Raw genomic sequence first — 22,720 nt, 5'->3', positions numbered from 1 at the left:
AATTAATAGAAAAGTTTTGTAGTTGGTAACCAAAGAATGCTGATGCCTTTGTTTGTTAAAAGGTATAGCAAGTGTAAAGTTTTCATGATCACTGAGCTAGACTTTCGTGGGTTACTGCCTAGCGCCCTGCTTTGCGCAAACTAGAATAAAACGCAGAAATACCTCGCCTCGAGGCGTTAATTGGCGCTGCGCACCCGGTGACCGAGCCCACGTTCGGGACAACACCACGGTGCCCACCCCCGGAGATGGCGGGGCTGAGCCCGTGGGTGAGGGGCTGAGGAGGGAACAAAGGATGTGCTCCACAAATCCAGCGGCAGGCCCTGCCTGCAGTCGAGTCTCCCGTGGCCGGAGCAGCGCCCCGGCGGGCTCAGATTCATCCTCGGTGATGGCCTGATCCCTGGCGGATCCTGCGCGCCACTGCGGGATGGGGAGAGAAGCCGTACCGCCGGACCGGCATAGACAAGAGCCCAGGAAAAGATCAGGGGCTGTGTTCTCACCGAGCTGTCTCCAAAAACATGCATTTTGGAGAGCTGTCAATCCCTCCCTGTCCCCGTCCCCCGCTGTTTACCTCTTTCTAAACGGATATCCTACGCTTTAACGTAGGCTCCAAAGGTGAGCACAGAACTTGTCTTTTCTATGCAGCGTATGTAGTAAAAATCGAAACACTAGGGAAAGGTGAATTGTTTGTCCGTGCAAACCGAGATCCTAGTAGCGCGTTAAACAGAATAGTAGATGCTTTTAAAGAATGTTCAAATATTTTAGTTAAAAGAAACTGGAATCATATCTTAGTAAACTTGAAGAAGGATTAAGCTATTGACTTAGACGCGGAGTTGTTCCCGATCCCGCGTTATGGTTGTTCCCTACTATCTCTCTATAGGCAGGGAAGAGTTTTCCGATTTACTTTTTGGTTTTGCTGAGGAGTTCAGCGTGTGTTTCCACATGCGCGGGCCTGACTCCGAAGTTCCCGGAGACGAGGAGGTTCCTCGCCCAGTCTGTCACCTTGGCTATCCCAGTCGAAGGATGGAACATTGGGCGTAGTCTATCGTTATTTACCCTAGAGGCGCAAGTGCTCTCAACTGGCCGGTTAGCTCAGTTGGTTAGAGCGTGGTGCTAATAACGCCAAGGTCGCGGGTTCGATCCCCGTACGGGCCAGGGGGTTTCGCTTTTTCCTTTTCCTTTTTTTCGCCTCTCCAATTTGTCCGCGTGATTCCCTCCCACCTCACGCGGTTCTGCTGAGACGCGGTGTAACCTCTGCACAACGGTACGGCCACGGGGCTGGGAGGTGTGCGTGTCTGTCTGTCTGTGCGGGGCTCCAGCACCCAGGGCAGCTGCAGTACGGACCGAGCTTTATCGCGCTCCTGCGGCTGATGGAGCCCGGCCGGCCCCGGCACAGCGCGGATTTGTGTTTCTACGCGGGCGGCGGCAGCATGCTCGGCTGATCCCTCCGGGCTCTTTTCTGCCCTGGGGGGGATTGCCTTTCCCACATGACACGCGCCCGAAACCCCGCCCGGAGAGACCGGAGCGCACATTCACAGAATGGGTCCCGTTGGAGGAGACCGCAACTCGTCCAACCTCCCTGCTAAAGCAGACCTGTCCTCGAGCACACAGCACAGGATTGCGTCCAGAGTGTTCTGCGATACCGCCAGTTGAGGGAGACTCCACAATCTCTCTGAGCAACCTGTTCCAGTGCTCGGTAACCTGCACAGTTAAGTTCTGCCGCATGTTCAGGTGGAACTTTCTGTGCATCAATTTCTGCCAGTTGTCTTGTTTCCAGGAGGTTGGTACCTCCGAGAAGAGCGTGGATCCGTTCTCTTGGCACAAGCTCCTTTAGATATTTATACACAGACATGAGGTTCCCTCTGAGTCGCCTGGAGGCTGGAAAGGCGCGACTCCCCTCACCCTTTCCTCATAAGACAGACGCTCCAGTCCCGCAACTATCCCCCACTGCCCTCCACTGTACCCGCTCTAGGAGCTCCACGTCCTGCTCGTACTGACACCCGTTACCGACTCAGCGAGGAAACCCAACTGACGGTAACTCCGCCTGCGGGTACCACCTCCAGCCGCACCCGGGGCCAGGAGCTCCGGACACACCTCCGCCGGTTTGTGTCCCCGCGAGCCGCCGTCGGCGCTGGGCGGCCCCGCCCCGGGGGGCGCGGCGGGCGCTGCCGGTGCCCCGCGCATCGCCCGCGCCGCCGACACCGCCGGGGGCAGCCGCCGATGCGGCGCCCGCCCGCCCGCGCCTGCCAAGATGGCGGCTCCCGGGGCGGGGGGCGCCGGGGCGCTGCCGCCCCCTCCGCCCGCTGAGGGCGAGCTCCCCGGGACCCGCGGGGCTCCCCCCGGCGCGGCGGCGGCGGGGCGAGAGGAGGGCGGGGGCGGTGGCAGCGGTGCGGAGCTGCTGGCGGTGACGGAGGAGCTGGTGCAGAGCTTGGCCGCCCTGGAAGCCGGCGCGGGGGCGGCGAGCGGCACCGTGCTGTACCTGCGGGCGGACGGGAGCGCGGCAGAGGGCGCGGGGCTGAGCGCCGGCGAGCAGCGGCGGCTGCTGGAGAAGCTGCTGGAGGGCCCGGGGCCGCCCCCCCCGCCCCGTCCCGCCGCCGCAGCGCTGGCCCCCGCGGAGCTCCGGCGGGTCATCGAGCAAGTGAGCAAGGCCCAGGAGCAGCCGAAGCCGGCGGGCACCGCCGCGCCCCCGCCGCAGCCCTGCCCCGCGGGCGGCATCATGCAGAACGCCGCCCGGCAGCTGCAGAGCGTGGCCCAGCAGGTCGCCCTGCAGCAGGGCAGGGCCGCGGCGGCCACCCGCCTGCTCCCGCAGAAGGTAACCCCCGGGGCTGCGGGAGGGAGGTTGCGGTGCTCCCCTGGGGATGAAAGCCACGGCTCCGGCGGGTTTAATCCTTTTTAATAATTAGTGTTTTTTTGCTGTTCTCCTCAGTCACACCTGCCCTCGGGTGTAGACTCCCGTCCCGTAGCTCTAAGGCACAGCTTTCAACGTGGTTTAGGAAAATCCGTGTTTGAATGTAGCTAATAGCTGCTGTGGTCACTATTTCGGTCTGACAACACGTGCAGCCAAGAGCAGCTTAGAAGAGCTGTTTCGTAGTGGTTAAGTGGTGATACACAGGGAGTTAGTGCATGCCTCTTACAGATAACAGTGCCTGGGCTTTCAACCCACGTTTGGGTGCAGGTTATGAAGTGATTGATTTGAACTGAGGCAGAGAAAATGTGAGGGGGATGAACAGTAACATCTGATTCTGTGAATCATCACCACAAAGTTTTTATGAACTGAACACAAATTATAGCATGTCCTGGACCGGGTATTTGGCCTGTGTCATGTAGCAGACTGTAGTTTTCCTGTGTGTGGGGTTTGCTGAAGGTTATGAATGTGCCTTGGTGGTGGCATTGACTCTGTTATTCCAGACAGGTCTGCTGTCAGCAAACAAAGCTGTGACATGGCCTCAGAGCAAACTTTACATGCTTAGTTCAACAGCAGTCACAGCAGAAAATAATGTGCAGGAAAACCTGTAGCTTGAAGGAAGGAATCTGTGCTTTGATGCATTAAAATTGAAAGCTAACGATGTGCAGCGGTTTCTGCGTGCTTTAAGGGCACCTCTGTATTACTTTGATAAGTATTGTATTTATTTATTAATACAGTATTTGTGTAATTGCAACTCTTCCTTTTTTCCACAAAAGCAGCTGGAAGCCATTTGTGTCCAAGTTCAGCCAGGACAGATGAAGGAAACTGAAGGGCCAATGACATCATTGGCACCAATCCAGTCCAAAACTATAACGCTGAGTCAGCCGGTTGGTAGGAATTCTAGCATACCAGGACTTGGCATTATTAATCCCCAGATAATTAGGATACAGCCTGTTTCAGGAGCTGAGCAGCAGCAGCTATTCCTGCATAGTTCTTCTGAGTCTCCGGTTCAGTTGCTTATGCAGAGGCCTTTACCATCTCATGGATCAGTGTCTGTGGACAAGATTCCCCCATCTAAGGTGGTGAATGGACAGAGGGCTGCTTGTGCTACAGCATCGGCTTCAAGGTCTCCAAATCCTACTGTGGCTGCAGCCAGTTCAGCAAGTACACCATGCCTTGAAAAAAAGCAAAAGGATGACAAGTTAAAGAAATCCTTGAAGGTGAAAACTCGTTCTGGACGGATTTCACGCCCCCCTAAATACAAAGCTAAAGATTATAAATTCATTAAAATGGAGGATTTGGCTGATGGTCATCAGTCTGATTCTGATGACTACTCTGAGCTGAGTATAGAAGATGATGAAGAAGGAAAGGTGAAGGGAAAGGATGCATTATTCAGTTCTTCAAATTATAATCTGAAACCCAAAACGTTTAAATGTCAGACTTGTGAAAAATCTTATATAGGAAAAGGAGGATTAGCAAGACATTATAAACTTAACCCAGGCCATGGACAGCTGGAGTCTTCACCTCAGAAAATACCTCTAAATAAGCCTAATGGAAGTATCTTTGTGGAAGAGGAAATTATGAACCCAGCATATTTGGATTCAACTGCTGTCACTTTAAATCATGAAAAAGCACCAGCTACCAGTCTGGAAGAAACTGTTGATTTAAAGGCTGGAGAGCAGGTAAAGTGTTACTTAGAAAAACTGTCAGTTCTGTGGAAAGTAGAATGGCAGTTCTGTAGATTCACAGTCTTGTTCTGCTCAGAAATATCCACTGATAGACTACATTAGGCAAACTTCCCACTGAAGTCCTTTAAAAATCAATTTGTCTCTTGCAGTGCTGCAGCAATAGTACATACTCTTGCACAGACACATACAAGTAAAAATGTTCACTGAGTGTTCATTTCTTACTGGGTTTCTGACATACAGTTTTCACCTTGTCTGCATAAATGAAATTCTCTGCATTTGGATAAGAACACTGTTGTTCAGTTACAGCCTTTAGCATGACAGCAACACATCATCGGCTCTCTCATTTTCTGTTGCTGAAATAATGTCATCACAGAAAAATCTCTTACTTGGAACACAGTGGTGAACTGCAACTTTTCCTAGAGCAGGTTTTCACAGCAAGGCTTTGAAACCCTGCACACCAAACACTGGTGAAATTTGAGTCTCTGGGGTGGAAGCTGCTTCAGCTGCAAATTTTTTCCTGTGATGTTCTAAGCTGGTCACTTCAGAGAAAAGTTTCTCTTAATATTGAAATGACTCTCCCCATTTTACAGTAAGAGCTGATGCAGCTGCTGGCTAGGAAAAAGTACTTGTTTAGATGTAGGGGTGTCATATTTATTACTTGTCTTTGTAATTGTGAAGTTGTTCTCAGGAAGTGAAAATTTACAGCTTAAGGTGCCAGTGCAGCAAACACACCTTCCCTCATTCTCTACACTCAGTTATCATCTCTGGAAAAAGAGAATTACAGAATACTGAAGTCTGCACTCTGAATTATTGTAGTTATTTGATACAGACAGGAAGCCAATCAAGATCCCCATGCTTAACTCCTAGTCCTGTGTCAAATTTAGAACTAATTTAGTAAATTAATCCCTGGATAGAACTGACATAAATTTGCCATTTAATAGAGCTTTCCTAATTAGTAGTATAGTGGGGAGTTACTGAATGTTGGGATGCAAATGTACAGATTATGCAAAGAAGCCTGATGTACCTCAGTACTATTATAAACTCATTTCTTGAAAGATGCTGGAACATTCTTAGAAATTCTAGCTTGGAAGGAAGATGTTTAAGTAAGAAATCACTGCTTTGAATGGTTAAAAAGTTTTACACTGAAATATCATTATAACTTAAACATGTAAAAGGTACTTTGACTTTCTGTGTTGATCTTAGAACAGAAGCTGCTTCCTAGCTGTGTTCCTAGGGAAGACAGGATTTGGAAATGTGGTAACTGGGTAGTACATTTTGATATTTAATTACTGGGCTTGTCACTGTTCATGGTGTTAAGAGTTTTTGTCTTTCATATGAAGTCTTCATGGTTTGACGTGGTTACAATGAAACCCAAATTATTCTTTGAGTATGTTTTACTGCTAATTAAGTTTTATTTCTACAACCTCTTTACCTAAAGAGGATATATTTTACTTCAAAAATATTAAATGTATTTAATCCAGTTAAAACACCTCTTTCATTGTGTTTATTTAATCTTTTTATTTTGTATGACATCTTGTGGTTCAAAAATGCTAACTTTGCAAATAATGGCATATATGTGATGCAGAAGTAGAAGTCTTACTAATGTGTTGGATTTATTCCACAATTTTCTTTGCAAGTTATGCTTGTATCCAGCTTTGCATTTCTTTATTATGCTATTTATTATTTGCATAGATGGCAAACTTAATTCTAAAATGGTCTTCCTCAAAACTATTTAAAATGGTGAATAAATACTTTTCCTTTTAATTAAGGCATCAGAGTCTGAGAAAAGCAGCCACTTGCTGGCAGAACAACCAAATGAAGGCAGTTCAGGACACCGGGGACCTGTAGCACCAAAAGGACCTGGAAGACCCAGACGATCAAAGAGACGTGGTCGACCCAGGATGGGTGGAAGATCCAGGTGTTCTGGAAAGCTTAGCAGACCTGGTCAGTCCCCTTCAAAGTCACTTAGTAGTGTGTCAGCAGAACACAATGTATTCAGAAGAAAAGCTAGGTTAAAAGAGGTATGGTTCCCTTCTGCAATTACTTCTCAAGTATTTTCTCCTGCCCTATTCCCCCTTCTTTTTTTAAATCACTTATTTTCAATGAATCATTTTTTTAAAAGATCTTTTTTTTTATATAAGGCTTAGAAGCCTTAGATGGCTTTTAAGAAGAAAATGTTATGTTGTCTTTTAAGAAAAAAATACTTCCAACAGAACACTGGAAAAAGGGAAAAGGGAATTCAGTTTGGAAAGGGACTTTTGAAAGTTACTAGCTACTACTGCGTATCTCTTCCAACACAGTAAAAGAAATAATAAAAAAACCAAAACAAACCCACAAAGAAGGTCTCGGGGGAGGATAGAATGGGGATTAAAATTCAAGTAACACAACTTGTTCTTTGTTTTCTGTGTGTTATAGATCCTTTATGGCTACTAAACTACTGACATTGCTGTAATTTCTATGAATTGCCAACATTTGTGGGACTGACTTTTGTCTATACATGAGTAGTAACTATTCAGAGGTTTTGTAACTTACCCATTTTGGAGTTAGTTTGCATCTATTCTTAAAGCTGCCTCAACATACAGCATATCTTTCAAGAAAAAGTAGTGATATTTTATGTTCTGAAAATGGGGTGCATAATGTGTGGGCTGTTTTTTCCTAATAATCTCATTCTGGCTTTTGACAGCTAATACAACAATGTGATAATGAAGACTTAATGGAGCTGGCTCTCCCACGTCTTACAAAGCTTGTTACAGTCTATGAATTTCTGTTGATGAAGGTGAGTTTTTACATAAGAATATTAAATTATTTTAGGGATACATCCATTAGTAGACATAAAAAATTCCTTTAGAGACGTAGTTGAATTTCCTAAATTAGTATCATGCAGCATGTAGATGTTCCACACATCACTTCAGTCTTACATGGGCAAAACTCTGGTAGGTCTCAACTTAAAGCCTTGCTTTTTGCTGCCTGGTTCAGTGACATTTTGAATATTCCATACTCTTTTGACTTGAAGATTTCTATTTTAAAATGTTGAACAGAACAAAATTGACAGATCTTAATTTTATTGTTTTTAAAGTATAGGGAGGGAGAAACAAGCCCTTTTTTATTCCCCTCTTACTCCTAGGTGGAAAAAGGACATCCAGCCAAAGCTTACTTTCCAGATGTGTATAGGGAATTTGAAGATTTGCATAACATGGTAAAGAAAATGGCTTATGATCACCTCAGTAATTCTGATTCTGTGAATTGCCAACAGCCTGTTGAAATAAAAGATGCTAAGGTAATAAAACACTCTGTTTGGAACTATGATTGGTTTGTTTGTTTGTTTGTTTGCTTTATTTTAGATGCCTTGCATTTTTAATTTTCTTTGGTAAGCCTTCTTGTGCAGGTAAATTTATTTGATTAAATTAATTAGCAAAAATAGACTTTATTGTGAAAAGTCCAACAACTTACCAAGAAGAAAAAGAAATCCATAATAAAACTTCAATTCTAGTTTATGTCAGTGGATACAACTAGGAAGATAAAAAATAATTCTAGTGGTGCTGATACCTGCCTTGTGTATCTAGGGTAGTATGAAGCTGCATGTTATTGCAAGGTTTATTTAGCATTACCCACTAATAAAAGTACATGTTTGATCAGGAAGGAGGGGGGGAACATCTATATTTAAAATGAATGACCTTGATTTAAAGAGATAAGTAATTTCATTGCCAAATGAGGACAGTCTGAATGCATCTATGCAGTTCACAGTCACATTAACAAACATGAAAGGTAATGACTACATTCATAAAACGGCAAACTATTACTTCAGCGACTCCAGATTCATTGTTTATGGAGCTGTATCTGGAAAGACAGATGGAATCTCTTTCTTGCTTTTCTTCTGTGTTTGTGTGCATTCTTAATATAGAATGATGCTCTTTAAAAAAGAAGAACAAGACCAAACCAAACCCCAAAACAATCTAACCTTGAGAAGCTGGATAGTAGCACACTTTGATAAGGATGAAGCACAGGAAAGGAACATGAAGAGGGGAGAAAATCCTTAACTATGCAGAGATACTCTAAACAGGAAGACTTAAATGTTTTTTATATGATGGAGAGCCTCAATAATTTTTACTAAACACTGCTCTGAGTTTAACTGTCCCTGGATTATATATTTAACCATAATTCTTTCAAGTTTGCCTTAACAATCACCTTCAGATGAAGGTCATGTGTCAGTACGAAGGCTAGTAGAAAACATGGGAGTCTAAATACTTGCGTTGAGCTGAGGTTATTGTCAGGCTAGACATGATGTAGTTCTAGCTCAGTTTTAAGAAAACTAATCTGTATTTCAGCATTTATCTATTCAGATCTGCAAGGCTAACTTTCACTTTTTTCCTTATATCTGTTTTTGAAGGTTGCTGAATCTCTAGGAATCGCAGAACTACTCAGTGGAGAACAGAAGATGCAAGGTGCAGGCTCTTATTCTCAATGTGTAATTAAAATGGTTAGTGAGCAAGTGCCTGTGGACATACTGGGACAAAAACGGTTAGCTGAGGTATGGAACATCTTTGTGAAAATTAACAGTGAAACTTAGACAAATTAAAACTTTTAAAAAAGCATAATTATTCTTTACAAAATTACACTGGTATTATCTGAGGCCTGCCAAAGTATGGCTTTTGTGGTGTTCAGAAATACTGAAGGTACTCTCTGCTGTGGTATCACAGCAGGGCATATGAACTAGCACACTGAGAATGTGCTTTGGGAAGACACTTGGTAGCATTCAGGACAGAGTATCACAGGTCTTTGATACAGGGACAAAAGAACTTCATTGAGGTGCTGGTAACTGGGGGCTCCACAGATTCCAGCCTGTGTTAGAGGAAATGGCTTCAGACAGAAGCCAGACAGAAAGAAGGTTCAGACATTGGAGAAGTGATTGCTGTGCTAATTGGTGGTGGATAGAGGAGCATGAAGACAGTTTCTTTCTTTCTGACAGGTCAGTTGATGAGCTTCAGTCTGTTGATGGCTGTAGCAGAGGGCTGTGTTTCATCCCCTTGGTGAAGTGTGAGGGCTGTATTTAAATCCTTACCTCTTAGGAAGACCTTTAGTGTAAATCCTGTTTCCAAGTATCATCAGTTCGCTGCCATGATGTTCCCACAGTTACCTTTTCCAATATTGTCAAGTGTTACAGGGGCAGCAGTTAATCGTGTCTTGTATTGACAGAGCTCAGGGGAAGAACTGTTGCCACCAGCCAAAAGGACCAAATTAGAAGACGTAACAGAGAATGTGAACAATGCTTATGCCAGTCAAGATGAAGTGAAAGAAAAGAGTGGGAATTTGTGTACACTGTTTGAAAAAGATGGTAACCTCTTCAGATTTTCCAGTTCTGTTCTGTTCATGGAGGAGCTGAACAAATCTCTGTTCTTCAAGCTACTGTGGTTTTTGTCTTACAGTTTCATTTCTTAACTTGCTTCCCAGGTCCTTCAAAATCAGCTGTTTAACTGGAAAGACCTCATGAGGAGGGAAAAATTACAGATGATGCAGACAGTAGTAGCTCTATCCTGGATGCATGCTTATCAGTTATCGATACTAATTATGAGCATAGTACTGTCTTCTGCTGTGTGCTTCCTGTCCGTCCTATCTCTGAGTGCATGACATTGTGGTAGAGGAAGAGGAAGCAGAGTGCATGTCCTTCCTCTTGGCCCCAGCCAGCTACAATAGCAAAATTACCAGAGCTTTGTGGAACTTGGGGAAAAGGGAGAGCTGGTATAGTCTTCAGGTGGTTGCCTTTCTTTTTAATCCTTCATGTTTCATCCTGCTGCCCTTCAATTAGCAGGGTAACAGTGAAAGGAAAGTAAATCTCTAATAAGATACGTCTATCAGTACCATCCACTTTGTAAATACCTTGTTTTGGTGTTGCTGTAAGTGGCTTTGCTTTTGCCCTTTGCATGTCTTTCAGTCAATGGTTATTTTTGTTTCCCTCCGTTACATTTTATTTCTCTGAAAGGCTCTCTGCATGACCATGCTTACTTCTTGCTGCGCTATGATTTTCTTCTGGGGTATGAGTTTTCAAAATTATGCTTTGCTTGCACCTGCTAGTAGGGTGTTTGCTAGTCTATAGTGCAAAATGTTAAAAATAGTCCTCTCTGCAGTGTTAGGTCTCCTTTTTTGTACAGTGGTATCTTTCATAACAAAAAAAAAATCCAAAACCAAACCAACTTACTTGTTCCTTTGACCTTTAATAATAAAGACTGACAGCTCATACTACCGAAGCTTAGTAGTTATTGTTCAACTACTTTCAGGGTTTGGAACCCTACTAAGGTCCAGGCCAAGTATCTGGTAGAACACTGCATTTCTTGTGGTTTTTACCTTTTCTAGCACAGGTCAAAAGTGCTGCTGGAGCTCTTAAGCACAGCTAATTAATATGTAGTAACCTGATGACATGTCTGAGTCTAGGATGTGCTTGATTAGGAATAGAAATTTAAACAGAATTTTAAATGCTTCCATCAACTTACTGAAAGTGATGAGGATGAGCAGCTGACAAGTTTGTGCCTGGTAATGTTACTAACTGCATGACAGATGGAAGAAAATTGAGTTTTCGTTTCAGCCCAGGTTGTTTTCAGGATGAACAGAAAAACGCTGCCTCTTAATGAAAGGTCTCTTAGCATAGAAATACATGATAAAATATCATTATTCAAAAATTCCTTAAGTATTTTTTTATAAATGGTAATAGTGACTTTCTCATTGGAAAGTTCTATGAAACTTCTGTAAGGTGCTTTAGGTTTGCTAATTTGGGGGAAGCAAAGCAGGGAAGTAGTCTAGCTTTTGCTCCAATATTATTCATGAAAAAGAATTTTTTGGCATGCAATATTAGATTGCCCAACAAAATAATACTTCTTTCCTCTTTTCAGGTTTTAATCCATTAAATGGAGAAATCCTGCTTTCAGAAGATAGGCGTATCACTTGCTGTACAACTGGAAGTACATTACAGACAGCAGAGGAAAATAATTCACTTGCTGATTCAGGAGTTAGGCTCGATGGTGAAAATTCAGGTATCTCCTCCCAGACTGTGGAAATGAGGATAGAGTATCCCCAGCCTGTGAGCATACAGGGACCAGATGTGGCAGGTGAAGCTTCTGTGCTGCACACTGAAGTCGTGCTGCCTGTCAGAACCAGCTCAGCTGGGCTGGTTCAGGCACACTTTGTGAGCAGGAGTGCGGCGGGGGGTCCGGCAGTTCCTGAACTCTGCAGCTCTGTGTCGGAGCAGGCGCTGGCCAGGCAGAGCACTGGTCTACCAGCGAGGGAAGAAAATGCTCACAGTGCAAAATATCACGAACTGCAAGAAGAAAACTCTAATTGTGCAATTAAAGAACGTTCTGAGCAACTCCATAATGCTGATCTGACTGATGAGATGCAGGAACTTGAAAAAGCTTTTTCAACAAATGTTGTGCCAATAAACTACCCCCACAGTGCTCAGGCTGAGTCGCACCAGAATGCTGTCCACGGAGCCTCCCTGTCCACTCATGGGAACCAGGAAAATGCTTTCAAAAACCAGAGTGAATATTCTTGTGGGACAGAGGAAGCCCACGAGCTGACAAATACAGTTACTGTAGATGAAACTGTAGCTTTTGAGATTTCTGATGAGAGCCATGATTTTTTGTCTCAGGGACATGAACAGATTTTTATTCAGACTTCAGATGGGCTTATCTTGTCTCATCCAGACACTGCTGTTTTGTCTCAGGCAGAAGGCATCGTTATTGTGACTGATTCCAATGGTACTACAATGCACATTCGCACACCCGAAGGGATCCCTTTGGAAACTGTGGAAGCACTACTGGCAATGGAAGCAGGTGGCCAAAGTGAAGAAATTTTGCTCTCACAAAGTGAATTGGAGCCATAAATTAGAAAACTCTATAAGCTTTCTTCTGGAATAGACTGATTATAAAATGTATATTTTTCTAATGTGAATACTGAGATAATTGAAATTTAACTTATTTGTAAACTGTTTCTATGCCCTGTACTTTTTATAACTTATGTTTATATAATCTAGCAGCATTGCAACCAAAAATTCTAGAATTAACGTTGTTCTATTTGCTTTATATGTTGGGGATGGGTGGAAAGTGGAAATCTTGTCAACCCTAAGACTTGCACTGTTCCCTTTTGTTACGTAATTTCTTTTCTCTCCAGCCATCCAAAAATGCAGTAAGTTGTACTGCTGTTCAGCAGTGATGTGCTGTGTACTGGCAAGCTGTATATGGGTAAAATAAAAGCTATATTGAAAATGTGCATTTTCTGTGCCACTGAGATTACTAAACACTGTTATTGTGCTTTTTGAAAGCTATCTTGCGTATTCATTAGCATCTAGACTCAATGCACACATCTGCCTGGAAAAATGGGCAGGTTTAAGTATATCCATACTTGTGAATTCTGGGAACAATGTGACAGCCTAGCTGATCCTTACTGAAATAAGCATTCACTGAGTTAGGAGACAAAAATAGCCTCAAACAAGATCTGATTTGTACTGAACAGTTGGAAATGTATTTAAGTTGCTTGTCTAATGTTCAGCCACACCTTTAAAAATGGCAATTACATAGACATAAATGGGAAGGTGCATAAGTAGCGATCTAATTTTCCTTAACAAGGTACCAAATTTTTTTTTTTGCTTTAGTCTGTTATGGCCTATTTTTGTTAGACAGGTATTATACTTTTTTTTCCCCCTTTCCTATGATGCATCCTCTATCAGTTCTACCCTTTGACCTTTCCAGTAACTCCACACTACCTTGTACTGTTTAATCATAATGCAAAGGGACTTCTCTAGGCAGGGAGAAAACTTGGGAAATGACTTGAATTCTTGTCATACTTCCAATAAAATCCTTGGATCAGCTTATATTTTTGTGGAGACCTCCTACCAGCATCTTGTCCATGGCACCATCTTTTCTTTCAAGAAGTTTATCAGGTAAAAAAGAACAGCATTAAATGAGCAGACATTACTGAAAAGTGGTAGTGTATCCTTAAAATGTGTGTGTCACCTCATTGCTGAACAAATGCAATTACTGGGACAACTGGACAAATCTGCCAAGGATAGGAGAGTTGTTCTTAAATCGAGTATGAACAGATCTTTTTTTCATTATATTGTTACTGAAGAAAAACACTAACATTTAATCTAAACAGAAGACAATTTACAGATTTAATAAACTGCTCTACTATGCACCTTTAAACATAGTTGGGTAAGGCTTTTTTGTTGGGTGGTTTTTTTCCTTGGTTGCATAAGTAGAAGATGAATTTGATTACCCAAAATGTTGCCTTTTAGGAGTAGTTGTGAAAGACACTATGCATTAATGAGTTATTAATGAATTACTATTTGGTTTAGGTTTTTGCCCTCTTTTTTTTGGAGGTGGTAATTGCCAGAGGATACAGACCTACTTTGTAAATGAAGGGAGCATACAAAGCAAAGTTCTGCTGGTCTGTCAGTCTTTGACTGCAGTGAGCAATTCTTTAAGATTTTCTTTTGTACTGACTGTCTAATAATTATATTTGAGGGCTACAAATGTAACAATCAACTGCTTAGAGCTAGAATGACAAAACATCTCTGCAATGATTTTGCAGTAATCTTCCAGTGCCCAGCAACAGTCAATAAGCAAGAGGGTCTATGAATATGAAGACTCCTTCCTGAAGAGCTTTTTTCCTCTTACAAAATGAGAACAAACCACAATTTCCACCTGTGCAGAAAATGAAAACTTGCTTCAAATTTGCCTTCCCTATCAATTTGCACATGCTGGGAAATACAATACACCTACTCTCATCTTATAAGAACAATTCTATATGTGAACCACTCTTTTCTGCTTGGAAAACATTTTTGAAGTACTGAGATGTTTCCATAGTGACACAGGTCTGGTCCAACTCAGATGAATTAAGGTGGCTGTTAAACTAAGTGGAACACTTCCACTGAAAAAATAACAAAACCCAACAAAGCTGTTCCTAACTTTACTCTCCTTGAGCTACAGCAGAATTTCTTTTTAGATGCTGGAACTGTGGGCTAAGAATAGAACTCTTACTAGCTGCCAGAAACAACCTCATTGTTCAAAAGAGCAACATTTCAATAAAACTTTCCAATGTTTGTCTGTCTGCCCTGTTAGTGCAGGAAACTGTTGTATTTCCTGACTAAGCTTACGAGGTTTCAGCTTGGGGCTAATTAGGTAAGTGACCCAGCTCTTCCATCAGTACAGAGGGAGGGACACATCTTCAAACTAAAACCACCTGACATCAGTAACAATAACCCAAGGAAAAACTCACTGAGCTCTATTACAGGGAGCAAACAAGATGGGATACAGCCTTGACTAAAGCAGGTTTTATTCAACAGATGCTTTCATGAAAAATCTCTTAAAAAAAAAAAAAGTTAAAATTTATTAAAAGGGACAAGACCTTATTATATAATGACTGTTGAACGCTGAGTTGAACTAAACCTTCCCTGGGTGCTGGTTCAGGCTTGGATCACTCTTTGAGGGTGATGTACCCAACAACACCAGAATCAAAACAAAACCAGAATTTACGCTATTGTCCGCAACAGCATTTCAAAATCACATACCAAACTGTGTGGATCCTTTCGGATTCTTTTTTTTGTGCTTTCTTTTCCTCCACTTATAAAGCAAGTACAAAAATATTTGCCGTGTTAACTCATGCAAAAAAAAAACCCCATGAAAAATCAAGAAGGATTGCGTAGGTATTTTAGACTGTCCAGACTTGGGAAGAAGTAACATTTTTTGCTGTAGCTTCTAAATGCATTGAATCCCCCAGACCACCAAGCAGTGCTTACCTCTTTCTGACTATAAAGGACTTAGCTTCCTACCTGTAGCCTCTGCGTTGCCCTTAAAATAGATAAAAACAACCAAAAGCAGATTGTCCCATGCAGAAAAATGAGTTTCAGCTGAGACAAAGTAGGAAATATGAATAGAGAAAAATATATTTAATAAGTTTTACAAAAAAATCAACTTACTTAGTAAGCCTTGCATTATGCCAATTCAGTTTCATATAAGCATCACTAGAAGCCAGCCATGTAACCTCTGGAATTCTAGCACTGCCTGTGTCCTGTTTCCAGCAGCATGGCTTCGAGCAGCAGCATGCTGCTGTTCTCAATGTAAGGTTGGTACAACCACGATGATAAATACACCATCATGAGATCCTGGTCAGCAGAATGAGCAATGTCTTGTACAATTGTTTGCTTGAGTTGTAGTTCCTTCTTGTACATTTCAGACAGCTTCAGAGAAACCTCATCTGAAATGGATTGAAAAACACACATTGACCGGAACAATTCAGCAATTCTCTAAAAGCTAAATTATATTTGTAATATAAACCCTACCTTACATAAGTTATTCCCCAAATTTAGCCATCTTTTTTTTTTTTTTACAGCATTAAAGATGTTTTTACATTAGAATATAAAATGCTAAACAATTTCCTCAGCTTTGGGATGTATTTTACACACTGCTGATTTTGACATGAGTCTGCATTTAATTATAGAATAAGCAGTGGTATTGGTTCTCAGGACCCACTGTAAAATTATCAATTCCAGCTACTCCTTGAATAACTGAAATTTTGTTTTAAAATTTGGTAATGCTGTCTGCAATACATGCTTTGATTTTAGCTAATCTTAAGGATGCCCTCGCGCTGTGATGCACTTCAGCAATGCATGATCACCAATGAGTAGTATCAACAGTGAAAAACAACAGTAAAAAAGCCTCAACAGACCAAAACTGAAGCATTTATTGTAAAAACTGTCATTAGTTACGTTAGTAAAACTGGTAAGGGGGTCAAAATCTTTCATTGTTTGAATTCCTACAAAATAACTACACAAAGTATTTTTAAAGAGAGACTGATCTTGTGCTTCTAACTTAGCCTGAACTATTACAGCCTTCAGAAGGATTTAGTCTTTCATGGAGTAGACAGCATCATTAAATGATTCAGTCACAATGGGTGTTTTGACAGCAGTTGTCTTTGTCATTGCTATTCTTTTAAGCTGGCAGAAACTAATATGAAAGATTCCTGATAAACTGGGGTAGTGAAGTAAGAAGCAGAGCTTCTCAGAGGTATGATTTTCACTTCACAAAGAAGGCAGATGGTTTGCATGCAATCAGGCTTCTCTTGAATTCAGACAGTTTTAAAACTGGGGTAATACCAGTTGAGAGGCAGTACCTTTTGCCATCAAGTGAACGCGAGAAGAATCAATATTAACAGTAGAGTGTAACATTTCTTTACTTGTCTTGATTGGCACTGACATCAGAGGTATTTTTCTTCGGCTGCTTGAGAATTAACTGAGGTATAGCTTGCTCTTTGCATTCAAGGATTTAATTTCAGTGTCAAGTGACAAGTCAAGTAGTTAAGCCTGCAGCTTAACACCAGCAAATTGCAAATACATCTCTGCCTGCAGAGGATGTGGCTGTTGCAGCTTGGACACTGTAAGCTGCTGACAAATTTAGTTCTATGCTGTAATTGCTGCATGTCAGACAATGCTTGGCAGTCATCAGCAGTAACCCTAAACCAAGTGGTGCATTCATGTGTTTATTGATTAGTCAATTGTGAAGAAGACAGCATTCTCTCCCTCTCAGTTATCCAGATAAGAGGGCTTGTTTTCCCATCATAAATTAGATTATGTTGATGACACAATGTAATTAGCTAAGATAATCAATATTTTACTTACAGAAGTATGATGTGGGCCATGTATGAAAGAAGGGTGCTGTGCAATTCCCAGCTCCGTGGTGGAATGTTTCCAAGTCACAGATTGCTTTAGTAGTTGAAGTAAGCTTTTCCATTTTCAGTTGTATTTTTGTCTGAAAATGATGAACATGGAACATTAATGAATATCTCCAGAACATTAAGCTACTTAATCTTAAGTATTTTTTTTAAACACACTATTTATGAAGGCTATTTACTATTAACATTTCCAACTAATTTTTTAACTCCAGACAGGAATCAAAACTGGAATATATAAAGACTTAATATGAGATACCCCGAAATTTTCAACACTGCAGATATGACTCTGTTTTAGCCATTCTTATGTTTCCCATGTAGAAAAATACTAAAGCACTCTCATTTTTTCACCTGCCTAGTTTTTCCAACAGCAATTTAGCACTACTGAAAAACATCACACCAGTATAGCACAGGCCCCATAGCACAATATACTTTCTTACATTACCATATCAAGATGTCTTTAATTGCAAAAAATCAGCAGCAGAAGAGAAAAGCAGCTCAAGCTACTACTGACAATATATCTAGGCTCATCTAACAGCTTGCTTCAAAAAACAGGTCATTCCATTCACTTCCTTCATGTTCATCTGACTTTGTGCATTTGGGTATGAAAATGTACACCAAAATGAAACTTGCAGGCAGTGTCTTTACATCAAGCAGCTAAACCACGGATACACCTATGAATCTTTAAACTCCCAAGGAATGAAAAATAAATTAGGGCATAGTACCTATATTTAGTATCCAATCTAACACTGGCTGCTTAGACTCCTATTACTCAGGAAGAGTAAAAACTTTCCTCAATGCATTTGTAGTTCAAATATAGAAGTATATCAGGGGAAAAAAAAAAAAAGAAAATCCCCACACATTTTCCCCACAGAACAAAATCTGAGGGAACTCTAGCCAGTTTCCTGCTTTTTCTAAATACTGGAGGACTGTATCCTGTCTATATAAAAAATAGATCTACCATGCTTTTAATGGGCCTCCACTTTCACAAAAGGCTGTAAAAGTAATTTTTTATAAGACTTTTAAATTACAGTATCTGGCAGAAAGCAAGGTTTGCTTCCTGTCAAACTGACAGCTGACATTAGTTCCTAGCAAGGCATCCAGAAAAAAAGGTGAGTTACATAATAATTATCTTACTCCACTCTCCAAAGAAGATCTGCACAGCAAATACAGGTAGGCAGACTGAAAATATGACTGCATTATGTCTGATCAAAGACAGCTGCAAGGATATGATGGCAGGTAAAGCACTGCTTTATGCTTTGCTGTTTCTTTTGTTCTAAACAGAGGGAATATCCAGGATGAGAAACAGAAAACAGGTGCAGCTTTGGAACGCATTCCTTGTACAATTTGTTTCCAGATCAGTTTATAAAAGGGGGAGTAGAACTATAAGCTGACAGAAGATGAAAAACTAACTTTCAAATTTACCAATCAATCAAACAAATGGTGCACTCCGGATTTATAGTTATTTAGATTTGAAGCCAAAGAACTATGAATGAAAATCCCAATTTTCTGTCTACAATAAATACTTCAGACATTTCCTTGTTACTTGAGCACACTTGGAATTGATTCACACTGACTAAATCTGAAAAATTAATATTACCATATGCTTTAAAGTCTCAAGTAATTCTGCACAGCAATTGTCCAGCTCTTCATTGTACTTCGGAGTTGGCTTTTCAGGTTCTGTGGCATTGTTATCACATGCTATCTCCAGTTTGTTGTCTTGGAATCTAAAACAGAAACATGTGGCAATGTAAACAACTACATATAGGTTTACTTGAGCAGTGCAGATTTAAAATCCTTGTGGTCTGATCCTACAAGATCTCTCACTCACAGGCTGTTCATGAGAATTCCTACATGAAAATAGCACAAAGCATAGCTGGCCATGTGAGCAAATGGATTTCCCTCTTTACCTTGGTCCTGTGCTGGGCAAGGTTCGTCCAGGCCTCAGCTATTCTGCAGGACAATCTGGTGCCTCACCACAAACCCTCCTTGTGCAAATATAAGCCAAGAAATTTATCTGTGACCCCAGATAAATGTACAGACACCTGCCCTGTCTGGCAGACTTTCCCACACCAGCTGTACACTAAGACCAGAGAGAGAGAGTTGTTAAAGACTAAAAGCAACATCTGGCACCATTGCAGTAAAATATTTTTCAGCTTGTACCAGTCAGAACCCTGTCAGACAAATCCTCTTCAGCTGTCAGGACTCTGGAGAAGCTGTTCAAAGCCCTGTTAGTTAAGGTTTTCCATTACAGTATGAAAATAAAAGCTCTACCAAAGCAGGGTTTTTTTCAGTTTTTCTGTGGTTTTGTTTTTGGTTTTTTTATGGTGGTTGTGGCATGGTATTTTTATTGGTTCTTTATTAGTTTTGTTTTAAATCATCACTGTTAAAACTTTTTGTCTGTACAAATCACTGATTCTTTCTTAAAATCTTCTGAATTTTTGACTTGAGTTTTTTACACTTCTCTGTAAAATATGCAAGAAAATAAGGGAACTCACATGGGCTGAGATTTATAGAATTAGATTTTAACTTGGTACATTATATAAGTAATTAAAATATGTTATGTTTGATTACGTAAAATAAACACTTCCCATTTCTTGCAACTATCATTACTATATGAGACATTATTTGAATGTAAATAATTTATGTAACCGAAAAATGCAATTGCTGAGTTTGATCTAAGAGCTAGCTTATCCACTGTGACATGTTCTTTTCCCATCTCCCAAAAGAACTTTCTAATAAAGAAAGTAGATTAATCTCTCAATAAAAGCAATCTTTATGCTACCTTGATTTGTGTGTATCAAGATACTTACTGCTCACTGATCCTCATGTTGACTATTTTATTTGCTGTAGTAAATCCATTATCATTCAGTCTCTCCCATTTCATCATTAAATTATGCCAGTCTGCTGCATTATCTTTAATTTTTCTTGCACTGACCGATAAAACAGGCCTTCTTGGAGTACTATCAGGAGGACTTTTTGCTGCATGAGAAAATAAAGGTATTAAAGCCATTTAAAGCATACAGAAACAAATCAATGTCCAGCAGCTATTTGTGTGAAGGATTTCCTTGCTTTACTGGTAAATATTGATTGAAGTAAAATGGAATTTACATTAACTGTCTTTTGTCACGAAACCTAATTCTTCCTCTATTGCTATTTGCAATAAAACCATGTTATTAAACAAATGCAAGCACATTCTGAGATGTGAAGTTGCAGTACGGACAGCGGTGGCTTTGTAGTGCTGGCAGATTTAGCAGTTGTGTGACATCAAATGACAGTCAGAGGCTAATGCAGTGTATGACAGAGAGAAATCCCAGCAGCAGTTACTGTGAATGCATGCAGTGCTCATGCCATGCCTGTCAGAATTAATTCACAGCAGCATGTGAGCTGCAAGAGTTTGGGGAAAGTCTGGGCCCTGCTGAAGATGCGGGTGCTTTCCTGCTGAGCACAAAGCCCTCATTCCAGGGTGCCTCCTTGGAGGGCAGACAGCTGTAAGAACCCGCTGCACGTCCTCTGATCACACAGAAGCAGCCCCATCTTTGCACCTCAGGCTCTGCCCTGGCAGCCACAGTAGGGCTCAAAGCCAAGCCAAATGCCCTGCCTGAATGTTTGCTGGCTTCAACTTTTATCCACAGAGATGCCTGAAAAGAGCTCATCGCATCATAAGACGTAAAGTCCACAAATAATCATGGGTCAGGTTCGGAGGGGCCACAGTGGGTGGCTGGTCCAACCCTCCCGCTCAAGCAGAGCCATCCCAGAGCGCACGGCACAGGACTGCACCCAGACTGGGATGTCTCGGATATCTCGGTATCTCCAGTGAAGGAGATCCACAGCCTCTCTGGCTCATCTGTTTCAGGGCTCGGTCACCGCACAGTAACCAAGCTCTTCCTCATGTTCAGGTGCAGTTTCCTGTGCATCACTTTCTTTCCCTTGCCTCTAGCCCGGTTGGTTGGCACCACCGAGAAGAACCCAGCTCAATTCTCTTGACACCCACCCTTTAGACATTTACACAGAGATGTGGTAAAACACATGGGCGGGGGATCCCCGCCCACCCCAGGCACAAGCGGGGTGCTCACGGTGGACACCGGGATGTGACAGTATCAGCCCAGCGGGCTGGCAGAGCACCACGGACACGCTAACCCTCGTTAGCTTGCTGAGACAACGCCGGGACCCCACCTCTGGCTGCTCCCTGCTCGCCCCCTCCGGCTCCCCCCTCACTCACCCGCCATGGCGACCCCGCCGCCCCGCGGAAGTTCGCTCACGTCCGGCCCCGCCCAGCCCGGCCCCCGAGCGGCGCAGGCACCGGGGCCGCCGCCGCTCCGCCGCCTCGGGGCTCGGTGACGCTGTTCCCTGCCGCCCTCCCTGAGCCGCAGCCCGCGCCCCGGAGCGGTGAGTGCAGCCGCGTCCCCGCGGAGCCGGGGGAACCCCTCAGGGCCGGCCCGGTCCCGCTCCCCTCCCCGGGCGGGGCCTGCCGCGGGCGGCGCTCCCGGGGCGCGGGCAGCGCTCGGTGAGGGGCTCGGGGCGGGCTCCGGGGGGAATCGGCCGCTGTTACCGCCCTCGGAGCGGCTGGAGGGGCCGCGTTGCCCTCCCTTTGCCGGGGCTCTGGGTCTGGGCAGTAAATCCGGCGTAAGCCGAGGTAAAGCCGGCGGGAAGCCGAGGCAGCCCCGGTCGTGTCCGGCCGGGAGCCTCTGGCTCTGCCCTTCTCTGGCTGGGGCTGCAGCCAGACAGGGGCGAGAAGGCACCTGTTGGGAAGGAGCGGTTTGAAACATCTGAGTGTGTTTCTATAGAATATGTTTAAGAAATACACGTGAGGAAGGGAGATTAAAATAAGGGGGAACAGCTTCAAAGTGAAAGAGCAGGTTTATGTTAGATAGGAATAAATTCTTCGCTGTGACAGATGATGCCAGTTTGCCCAGAGAAGCTGTGGATACTCCTCCACCCTTGGAAGTGTTCATGGCGAGCTTGGATGGGGCTCGGAGCAACCTGGACTAGTGGAAGGTGGCCCTGCCCTTGGCAGGAGGGTTGCAACTGGATGATCTTTAGGGTCCTTTCCAACCCAAACCATTCTAGGATTGTGTGAAGGTTTCGTAAGGTGTCACAAGACCATCAGCATGAATACAGCTGAGTTTTCCCATGCCTTTAAAGGATATACAGTGACTTTAGGTTCCCCTTTGCTACCCTTCCCACCTCTTTCATCTAGATTTTTTGTTTTACTTTGCAATTTATTTTTATTTTGTCACAGGAGAAAAAAACCCAAACGTCATATGAGTAAAAAAATGCAACATTTCACGAATTGTATTAATCAGGTAACCATGACCTGTGTGCAGGACACATGGCAGCAGAGCTCATTTGGTGGGGTGTGTGTTTGTGTTCTCTGCTCTGCTTGGCAGTATTCTGCTGTGAAGATGCTCTGGAGATG

The 22,720-nt window shown here is 42.8% G+C and overlaps 3 protein-coding genes and 1 non-coding gene across 7 annotated transcripts in view; 3 read left to right on the top strand and 1 right to left on the bottom strand.

The window, feature by feature from the left end:
* Positions 1-1,078: 1,078 nt before the first annotated feature.
* Positions 1,079-1,152, top strand: TRNAI-AAU. Its single transcript has one exon. It is a non-coding gene; the product is annotated as a tRNA-Ile (tRNA).
* Positions 1,153-2,248: 1,096 nt separating this feature from the next.
* On the top strand, positions 2,249-12,846 carry ZNF839 (zinc finger protein 839). 2 transcript variants are annotated; one of them, XM_033063875.1, is made up of 8 exons: positions 2,249-2,809; positions 3,679-4,584; positions 6,360-6,611; positions 7,274-7,366; positions 7,715-7,867; positions 8,978-9,118; positions 9,784-9,922; positions 11,472-12,846. In XM_033063875.1, the coding sequence occupies exons 1-8, from the start codon at positions 2,249-2,251 to the stop codon at positions 12,458-12,460; spliced, it is 3,234 nt and encodes a 1,077-aa protein (XP_032919766.1). In that variant the 3' UTR covers positions 12,461-12,846. The 2 variants fall into 2 exon arrangements, with proteins under 2 accessions (XP_032919766.1, XP_032919767.1); XM_033063876.1 differs by having other exon boundaries at positions 2,690-2,809; positions 3,682-4,584.
* Positions 3,990-21,636, bottom strand: LOC116998328 (cyclin dependent kinase 2 interacting protein). Its single transcript, XM_033063877.2, has 6 exons — positions 21,524-21,636; positions 20,115-20,283; positions 18,902-19,028; positions 17,252-17,381; positions 15,554-15,831; positions 3,990-4,077 (listed from the first exon to the last, which is right to left on the bottom strand). The coding sequence occupies exons 1-5, from the start codon at positions 21,528-21,530 to the stop codon at positions 15,629-15,631; spliced, it is 636 nt and encodes a 211-aa protein (XP_032919768.1). The 5' UTR covers positions 21,531-21,636; the 3' UTR covers positions 3,990-4,077; positions 15,554-15,628.
* TECPR2 (tectonin beta-propeller repeat containing 2) overlaps positions 21,604-22,720 on the top strand; it is a 41,280-nt gene continuing 40,163 nt past the window's right edge. For 2 of the 3 annotated variants that reach the window (XM_033063874.2, XM_033063871.1), the window contains exon 1: positions 21,609-21,690. The gene's annotated coding sequence lies outside the window, so the exon portion shown is untranslated. Of the gene's footprint in view, positions 21,691-22,720 lie in introns of all 3 variants that reach the window. The other variant, XM_033063872.2, reaches the window with a different exon arrangement.

The sequence above is a fragment of the Catharus ustulatus genome, chromosome 6, assembly GCF_009819885.2.
Source record: "Catharus ustulatus isolate bCatUst1 chromosome 6, bCatUst1.pri.v2, whole genome shotgun sequence".
Taxonomy (NCBI): Eukaryota; Metazoa; Chordata; class Aves; order Passeriformes; family Turdidae; genus Catharus; species Catharus ustulatus.
Note: the sequence above shows the minus strand (reverse complement) of the source record. Positions and strands in the feature narration are given on the sequence as shown.

Coding starts and splice junctions, on each gene's coding strand:
- ZNF839 (XM_033063875.1), top strand. CDS start 2,249: ATGGCGGCTCCCGGGGCGGGGGGCGCCGGGGCGCTGCCGCCCCCTCCG. Junction 4,585..6,359: donor ATTTAAAGGCTGGAGAGCAG/GTAAAGTGTTAC, acceptor CTTTTAATTAAG/GCATCAGAGTCTGAGAAAAG. Junction 9,923..11,471: donor TACACTGTTTGAAAAAGATG/GTAACCTCTTCA, acceptor TCCTCTTTTCAG/GTTTTAATCCATTAAATGGA.
- LOC116998328 (XM_033063877.2), bottom strand. Junction 19,029..20,114: donor AACATGAGGATCAGTGAGCA/GTAAGTATCTTG, acceptor TTTCTGTTTTAG/ATTCCAAGACAACAAACTGG. Junction 17,382..18,901: donor TTGAGACTTTAAAGCATATG/GTAATATTAATT, acceptor CATCATTTTCAG/ACAAAAATACAACTGAAAAT.